The sequence below is a fragment of the Arvicola amphibius genome, chromosome 3 (genome assembly GCF_903992535.2).
Source record: "Arvicola amphibius chromosome 3, mArvAmp1.2, whole genome shotgun sequence".
NCBI classification, from domain to species: domain Eukaryota; kingdom Metazoa; phylum Chordata; class Mammalia; order Rodentia; family Cricetidae; genus Arvicola; species Arvicola amphibius.
The window spans coordinates 106,726,526-106,736,289 of NC_052049.1; the positions used below are offsets into that span (position 1 = coordinate 106,726,526).

A 9,764-nucleotide genomic window follows, 5' to 3' on the forward strand; every position below is an offset into this window, starting at 1 on the left:
GGTAATCTGATTTAAAAGTTAATGCTAGAAAGAAGAATAAAGGCTCTAGTGCTATGTTTTTGGGGAGAGATTAATACAGTGAGCAGGTACTATGCGCTACTTGGAAATCTCCACGTTCATCTCTGTAATGCAACATATTTAAAGACTTTGGAGCTCACAAGAATCACAAAGTCTAGAATTTTCTAAAGCAATGAGAAAGTGTCTAATTCTTTAGGAGAATATATTCTAGATATAGACCACAAAATCCACACAGCTGCTGCTGAAGACTTCAGGAGAAAATGTGAAATATGTATTTTGTCAGGAGGTACTGAGATTTTTTTTTATGTGATTGATGTCATTTGTCTCAGAATTAAAGTTTATTCTTTTGAACTTAATTGGAAGAGGGTTGGAAAATAAAATGTATTGGTTGTAAGTGATGTGTTTTTCCTATGGTTAATGTTTCTTTACACATGGAACTCCTTTTTGAGAAATAACTTATTTAGAGCAAGTTTGACATCCCTGTTCCTCAGGCTGTAGATCATGGGATTCAGCATAGGCACAATAGTTGTATAAAACACAGAGGACACTTTGCCTTTGTCTTTTGAGCTGACTGATAAGGGCTGTAGGTACATGAATGCCAAGGAACCAAAGAAAATAGCAACAGCAGAGAAGTGGGAGCTGCAGGTGCTGAAGGCTTTGAATCTGCCCTCAGTGGATTTGATACGGAGGATGCTCACAATGATGAAGATGTAAGAACACAGAATGATCAAGGTTGGAATAAAGATATTGAAAGCACTGAGGCATAGAAGTACTACTTCATTGATAAAAGTACTGGTGCAGGCAATCTCCATCAATGGGAAAAGATCACAGAAGTAATGATTTATTATATTAGCCTTACAGAAAACCACTCTTAGCATGCAGAGAGTATGAACTGCTGCCCCGATGATGCCCATGCCATACACGCCAGCTACCATCCAGGAACAGACTTGGTAAGACATAGTGACATTGTAGAGCAAGGGATTACAAATGGCAACATAACGGTCATATGCCATGGCAGCCAGCATGTGACACTCAGATATAACAAAAACAAGGAAGAAATAGAGCTGAGTCATACATTCCTGGTAGGAGATGACATTCTTCTTTGCAACAAAGCTCACCAGCATTTTGGGCGTGATAACAGTGGAGTAACAGAGGTCAATGAAGGCCAGACTGCTGAGGAAGAAGTACATGGGGGTGTGCAGGTGGGAGCTGAGAAGGATCAGGATGATCATTCCCAGGTTTCCCAGCATTGTGAGCAGGTAAATTCCAAGGAAGAGGAGGAATAGGGGTAACTGCAACTCTTGTTGGTCTGTTAACCCAGAGAGGATGAACTCAGTCACCATGGAGTTATTTCTTTCCTCCATTTCACCTTAGATGTTCTATGTAGGAAGTGAAGAAGAGGTTATTTATCACACATCTGCTTGATGTCTGACATCGAACTTCTTTTTATGCTGGTGTTTCCTGTTTTTTTTAACAGCTCTTCATTAATGTTACCTGTTAAAGACTTTAACACAAGACACAGAAATACATATTTAATATATCTATGTCTATCTATGAGCCAAGAACACCCAAATAACAGATTTAACAAATTCAATGGAGTTTTCTAGCAGTTTATCATGTTTATGTCATAAATATTGTTTTATATTAAGGTATCAACATCATCTAGGAACTCCCAACGAATCCTCTGGAAAAATTTTGCCATAAGTTAATGAATAAGGATGTTGACATCCTTATTAAACATAGTAGTACAGCTTCTAGTTAGAATAAGGCACTCAATATAAAGCTCCTGTAATCGAGCCGGGCGGTGCCTGGTCTACAAGAGCTAGTTCCAGGACAGGCTCTAAAAAAGCTGCAGAGAAACCCTGTCTTGAAAAATCAAAAAAAAAAAAAAAGCTCCTGTAATCGTACAAAATGAAATGGGACTATTTCTATTTCTTATTAATATGATGTTCTGTACAGAAAAATTCAATTAATATATAAGGAAATTTGAAGAAGCATTTAAATGGTCAGTAAAAGTTAGAACAGGATATCAATGGAAAACTTTCAAACCATTACATTCATTAGTAATTTAATAAAAGATTACAATTTACATATATGTACATTATATGAAAGTAGTATAAGACACTAAACTTAGAATTAAAAAGTTCTATGAAAAGGAATTAAGAACATATAGAAAAAGGCAGGCTTCATGAGTTAATAAAAATATTTGTGACAGTGGATATACTTTCCAGATCAATCTTTAAATTTAGTGATATCCCTGTCCACTTCTACACTTCCTGTTTTTTTAAAATTTCCTTGCAAATAAACTATTATATTCCCATGAAAAATTATGTAGTCCAAGAAAATCAGAAATAAATTAAAACGAGCTGATGGAGACCTAGAGCCTGCCCCTCTGGAATTAAACTACAATATTGAAATATTCTTCACAGTGTAGTACTGTCATAAGTATAGTGTGCCAATAATGGAATTAATTTGAAATTCCAGAAAGAAGCTTACATCTATAAACTTTGGGAATAAGAGCCTCATGATAAATCAATGTGGAAATATATTCTTTTTAATTATATGGCACAATATATTTAGAGAGGTATTTATTGTTAATATGTTATTCTTTCTCATGCCATTCAATTAAATTAATTCAAAATGGGCCATTGGAATATAAGAGATAAAGCTATATCAATATTGAGGGAAAGCATAAGCAAAGCTTTACAAATTTGAAATTTCTAATCTTTCTTAGGTATGTTGTTAAAATAAGAGGTTGTCTTACAAAATTAGTAATATGAACATTATATAAGGTCTGGAAACATGCCATACAAATGGAAAAGTTTAAACTAAGATGTCCAAGGAATAGATTTTAGATAATGTACATAAAAACTAACACAGTTTAACATAAAAGGTAAAATAATGCCTCAAAGAATTAAAGAGCCACGTTTCTATTGGAGGTACAGTATTGGAAACAATGTGCTTTATCATTTGCTGTTAAGGAAATTCAAATCACAGCTACAGGGAATTAATGTTTCACACTGATCAGGATTGCAATAAAAGCTGTAAGTATTGCAAGGATGTAAAAAATTGGAGTCCTTGTATGATTTTGTGTAATGTTTCAAAATTGTACAACCTGGAAAACAGTTTAAAACATTTCAAAATAAAAGCTGTGGCACTATCATGCAGCCTGGGAAATTTGTGCAGGAATAGTTAAATGGAAGTATCATAAGTTTGAAAGCCCCACAAATGTTCATCTACTGATGAACTGATAGGTATAATTTTCCATAAAATGGAACACTATTCTACAATAAAGGCACTTAAAGTTTGTTAATAGATCATGTCTTCAAAGAACCTGAAACACTGTAATTGAAAGTAACCAAGAATGGAGAGCAACAGATCGCCAGGAGACATTTATATGAAACATCAAGAATAAGCTACTGATGAATATCTTGCATATCACCATAGAACCTTCATCTGGCGATGGATGGAGATAGAGACAGAACCCCACATTGGAGCACTGGACTGAGCTCCCAAGGTCCAAATGAGGAGCAGAAGGAGGGAGAACATGAGCAAGGAAGTCAGAACCATGAGAGGTGCACCCACCCACTGAGATGGTGGGGCTGATCTAATGGGAGCTCACCAAGGCCAGCTGGACTGGGACTGAAAAAGCACGGGATAAAACCGGACTCCTGAACATGGCGGGCAATGAGGGCTGCTGAGAAGCCAAGGACAATGGCACTGGATTTTGATTCTACTGCATGTACTGGCTTTGGGGGGGGGGGCCTAGCCTATTTGCATACTCACCTTCCCAGACCTGGATGGAGGGGAGAGGACCTTGGACTTCCCACAGGGCAGGGAACCGTTACTGCTCTTTGGACTGGAGAGCGAGGGGGAGGGGAATAGGGGAGGGGGAGGAAAATGGGAGGCGGGGAGGAGGCAGAAATTTTTAATAAAAATAATAAAAAAAGAAAAAAATTAACATATATATAGACACACATATATGTGTATGTGTGTACAAAACTTAGTTAAATAATCAATAAAAAGAACAATATTTTAAAACGTAAAAAAAAGAATAAGCTAGTCATACAGACAAAAACAGCTTAATGTCTTCAAGGCGTTGTAGGATGGGGAAGGAAGTACTAATGTGACTGCTCATAGTTACAGAGTTTTATTTAGGATGGAGATCAGCATATTCTACAATAGAGCCTGATGATAGCTATATAATTCAATGAATATATTTAAACACCTAATTGCATTGAAAATTCATATTTTAAACTATGCTATATTATAATATATGTGTTATAAAGGTTAAAACAAAAATAGAGTACAGAGATAGAATGATTCCACTTCAGACTGCTAGTTTTCCACCTCTCTGGAAGCCCTTTTTATCTATTATCTAGCTGGTGTTCACTTCCTAATTAAGAATACAGCAAAGATTTAGGTTTTCTCAATAGTGAAGCAATTATCATTCCACAGCAACTCTTTTCTTCACTCATTGATTAATGCAATCACAGGGAGTGTTTATGTCTCTAAATTAAAAAAAAATACAAAATAAAAGCTTTTTCTTGCTAGGAGGTAAAGATGGAAAGTAGACACATAGCCTGAAGCTCTTCTTCTGTGTCTTCCCTCTGAAAAGTCTCAGAAATTACAGTCAGCAATTAATCATCAGGCCAGAGGGGGCTTCTGGACCTTAAACTTCCAAACTTCTATAGACTTGAGCTATACAAACTTCTCACTATATACTAACCAGTGTCCAATGTGGCATTGTGACATTCTGACATAAAGCATATTAAGGCACATCCTAAAACACAGGCTCCCTAAGTTCTGACTGTTTTCACTGACCATGTTACTAAGTTTCTCCATTACCTGAGTGTGGCAAGCTTGTGCCGGAAGACAAAGGTTTTTATCATCGAAGTTTCACTATGTCTTACTATACTACTGTAGAGTTGACACTAGGCATGGGCGACTGACCCATCCCAACAGATTAATTGATCTCAATACTTACATGTTCCTGTACAGTCTATTGTTTTCTGGTCTTCCAGCAGTACCTTCATGCTTGCAAACCTTTGACCTTCGTAGAAAATTCCTAACCCCCCCCCCCCATTTTAGCCTCCCTTTATCTGTGTTTCTCAACCTTCCTAATGTTTCAACCCTTAGAGATCCTCATGTTGTGGTGATCTCCAAGTATAAAATTATTTTTTCATTGCTACTTCATAACTATAATTTTGCTACAGTTATGAATTATAATGTAAATATTTTTGGAAATAGTCAAACTCTCATGATACCACAACAATCAGGGATCTCCTAAAAAGTTTCTTGTATACTTTTATAGTTCATTTAGGGTGCTAAATTTTGAGATGTATCTTCTTAAGTTTTGATTGTATAAATGTCTAATTGTTAATGCTAGGCAGTGCATTACACGGAATGTATTTTAATTTACCTTTCCAAATTAAGAATTTTTTATTGATCACTTCTTCATATCTCTCTCCCTTCTTTTCCATGGTAAGCTTTTTTGTATGCTTTTATATTTTAAATATTTTAAATATTTTATATTTGTATGCTAAATATTTTATATTTTACTGTAACACTTACAATATTTGAGCAGAATAATTCATTACTATTTTGCTTAATTTTGTTTGTATATTGTGTTCTAAGTTTGTCTATGTTGATTCAAATTATAAACTTTGCTTTGGAGAATAAAACAAAATTGCATTCTTTTAAAAGAAATTAGTAATGTCGAACCACCACATACATGAAATCACTAAACTATAACTAGAATTTAAAATGTATTTTTAACAGTTCTGCAATTCTTTGACAAAAAGATTTGCTAAATATTTATAATCTTCCTATGTACATTACACTTTTAGGCTTTATGTATGAATGTAGGAGAAAATATCTTGCAGTTGTGTAAACCCAGGAAGCTTTTAAAATTTGTCCTTGAGTTGGAAACTTATCTTGAATAAAACATTTTTACAAGAAGTTAGCTTATAGTTATATGCAAAGGTATTATAAAATTTATAGAAAATAATTTATAAATACTTTCAGGTTGATATTGCTTCAAGAAAATATTATTTGAATAAAAATGTGAACCTATAGTAACAAAAATGACAAACAGAAAAAATGATTCTGGCGTTGAGTAGATTGAGAAGCATAACACAGAACCCCCACTCCTCCTGAGACTACTACAGTCTAGAAGGGGAGAGGGAGGTAGACTGCCTGGTTGCCTAATATTCAGTCAAGTGTTAAAATTATGGTGTTCATATTCAATATAGTTCTATAAAAATCACCAAAGCATATGAAGAATTTAAATTTTGATTGATGCAAACAAGGTGTCTAAATGAGGTAAGAGATAGGTATTCAAACTACAGACTTCTTTGGCGCTTTGAGCTAATTTTAAGGTGCATTTTAGATATAGCACTATATGTTAAACCTAGCCAGACAAATTGAATGTCTAGAGATTGGGTTTCTGTTTTTTCTGATGTGGAACAGTGCCAGGAGAAACTGAATTCAAGTGCTCACCTTTTCTCTACTTGGAAGCTTCTTCCCAGTTCTTTTTGAGTCAATGACCTTCACATGAAACAGTTCTATAGTAGGTAATGATAGTTTAAAATAAAACCTCCCCACTCTCTTCTACTCAGTGGATCAGGACACAGATTTCAAGTTCTCAGTAATTCACACATTATGAGTCAAATCTCATGATTCATGTCCTAACATTGCAAACCACTTATTGGAGCTATTTATATTATTGGAATTATTGATAAATGAGAGGTGTCATAAATAAATATATATTAAATCATTGTATATATGTGTATATATCCTCTCAAGACTTTCTATCATTAGCGTGAGCTGTGTAGAGTGATGGGGGAGAAATAAGGGCAATTAAAATTTCCCATTCTATTCCCTGTGTGACACTCTCATCTCCCTAGTGTATAATTCTCTCTGTTTTAAAAAAGCAGTGATCTTTAGGTTAAGGCTAGAAGCTAAATCCTAGTGGACATGTCTGTATGAAGCATATATGACACTGACTTTCAAACTAAAAATAATTTCTAAAGTATTTAAAGTCATGTTAATGTTTTTCTGCTTATTTAAGGCTTGGGGAAACAATTATAAGTAATTGTTATTAAAAATTGGTTCTTTCTTGTATATTTATTGTTTTCAAAGATTCTTAAAGGATTTCAGCGAAAGGTATAGAGAAAAACATGTCATAAGTAAATCTGGAAATAAATGGGAATTTGAGAAAAATACATTATAAATTATTGTAATTATTTCAGAATACATAGTAAATTGTAATGGAACTACTCATAATGGTACATGATGAAAATTCTGAATTCATTATTACCAGAGACTATGAAAATGCACCAAAAATACTTGGTAACTAGTTTTCTTTAATTTGAGAGTTAATGATAAGCGATGTGTTTTGTGAAGTAAGCAATATGGTAGCAAATAAGAGTAGAAAATATCTGTAGTAGAGATGCTTAGCACACTATAAACATGCATAAGTTATTGATATATGATACATACTTCATCTGCTCAGAGATATAGAAAGCAATCAACCAAAGTAACTAAAAATTTCCCAGATTTAAGTCCAGACCCTTAGAGGTCTCTTTGCCCCACACCCATCTTTATAGATGTTCTTTTCTGCATCTCTAGTCCCAACCTGTCTGAATTTTTATGGGGAATGTGACAGGAAGACAATGTGTGTGATGTGATTTCTAAAATGAAATAAAATTTCAATTATAACCTAAAATTAAGATCAAAATTGAGAATCAGGGAGGTGATTCAGTGGGTAGAAGCACATGCCTGATCACCTGAATTTAATGCATGGACCAACACAGAAGGGAGAGAGTACCGACTCCTATAATATGTTCCCTGACCAGCACACAAGACACCATGGCATGTTCATACCTGTGCAAACACACATACAAACAAACACACACACACACACACACACACACAGAGAGAGAGAGAGAGAGAGAGAGAGAGAGAGAGAGAGAGAGAGAGAGAGAGAGAGAGAGAGAGGAATTAAATTTAAAAACAAATAGGCTGAAAATGCCTTGGGGAGAATGAGACATTAGTTTTAATTGGTTTTAATAATAAAATCCATGAGCCAGATATCAGAGTAAATGCCAAAAAATCAAAGAGACAAAGGAGGAAGTCAAAGGTACACTTTATCTCATACAACTTCTCAGCCAAAAAGGGGCCAAGCCTGTCTCCTCCTCACCTTATCACTTCCTCTCTCTACCCAGTGTTATCATTATGATATGTACTCTCTCTGCCTGGCCTCTAATGTTAATCTGTGGCTAGTTTTCCTCTCTGAGCTCCAAACAAACTTTATTTGTTAGAAAAAGAAAATCACCACACATGAAATTTTCCCTCACCTTTGTATTAACCAACCCTAAAGCCCTATGCGAAGGCTTAATTCCGACTACTTTCTACTTCTTAGGAAGCAAATGAAAAAGATTAGAAAAACAGACATGGAACAACACTTGAAAAAAGACTTTCTAGATGTGTTTTCATGTCAACATTGTAACTGCAGATCTGTTTTTTTTCAATAGAAATAACAACCTATGTATATGTGTGTGTGTGTGTGTGTGTGTGTGTTTGTGTATATATATATATATATATATATATAATTTCACTTTGACGTTCAGAGCACCATGTAGAAATCACATTGCATCAATATCTACCAAGGGCCGTACCAATGCCAATGCTTTAATTAAACATTCAGATTTCCTCTGGTCGGTACTAGTCCTAAGTTGCCTGACTGCTAGGAACCAGACAATGATGAACACTACATGGAAAAATCTCTGCCCAGGTAGCAGACCTTGCAGGCAGCTCAAGGGCCACACCCGGCTTTCAGACAACCATGGGGAAGGCTGCTAGGCCCTTTTCAAAGAACCTAGCTTTTATGAATGACTCTGCAGTTTTAGGAACACAGATTTGGTATTAACTAAATTGTATGTGCCTATGTATACAATAACCATTATTGTTATTTTTATTACTAACATAATAATTAGTGAAAATTATCCTTAGTCTCCTAAAATGTTTACTCTGCTTTTGACTTTCATAATCCACTCCGTTAGTTCTGTCCTTTGTCTTTTTCTACACAAGCCATTTTCCTTTCCATTTCAATGAAATAACTTGCCTTTTACATGTACTTTGCTTTCACCTTTTATTGGTTAATGCTTGAATTGCTCTAATTCTTTTAGAACAGATAACGCTCAACAAGAACCAGTACAGATTCTATTAGATCTGGGGACCTTCTCTCAGTACACTAGTTCTCAAGTCTACAGTGACATAATCTAAGGCAAAGATGATGTAAGTCCACTTAGTAATTTTATATATTAAAAATAAGGAATGATTAGAGAGGCAGAATAGTCTTATTCAGAGAAGAACACAATGTTAAGTTATCTAATATCAAATGGTCAGCCTTGAAAATACATTCAAGTAATATTATACTGACTGAGAGTTTTGTGTTTGAGAATATATGTATGTATATATGTAAATACATATATTTATGATTACACACACATATATGATTATACATGCATGCATGTAAACATAATCAGAAAAGATTCTAAGAATTTTAAGTATAACAATGAGAGGAATACAGGAGAATGTGGCTGGAGAAAAGGGAAGGGGGAATTGGTGTGATCATATTATAATCTCAAAAATAAATATTAAAAATGTTGCCAACAGGTGGTAACACTGAATACCAAGTTTTACACTGGATAACTTGGTTTTTGGGCAAGTGAGGATACAAG

The 9,764-nt window shown here is 34.7% G+C and overlaps 1 protein-coding gene across 1 annotated transcript; it reads right to left on the minus strand.

The window, feature by feature from the left end:
* Nucleotides 1-443: 443 nt before the first annotated feature.
* Nucleotides 444-1,388, minus strand: LOC119809879 (olfactory receptor 150-like). The gene has a single exon (XM_038323067.1). It carries the CDS (start codon nt 1,380-1,382, stop codon nt 444-446), a length of 939 nt encoding a protein of 312 aa, XP_038178995.1. The 5' UTR covers nt 1,383-1,388.
* Between the last annotated feature and the right edge of the window lie 8,376 nt (nt 1,389-9,764).

Excerpts from the sequence above, each read along its gene's own strand:
- LOC119809879 (XM_038323067.1), bottom strand. The coding sequence starts at position 1,382 with ATGGAGGAAAGAAATAACTCCATGGTGACTGAGTTCATCCTCTCTGGG.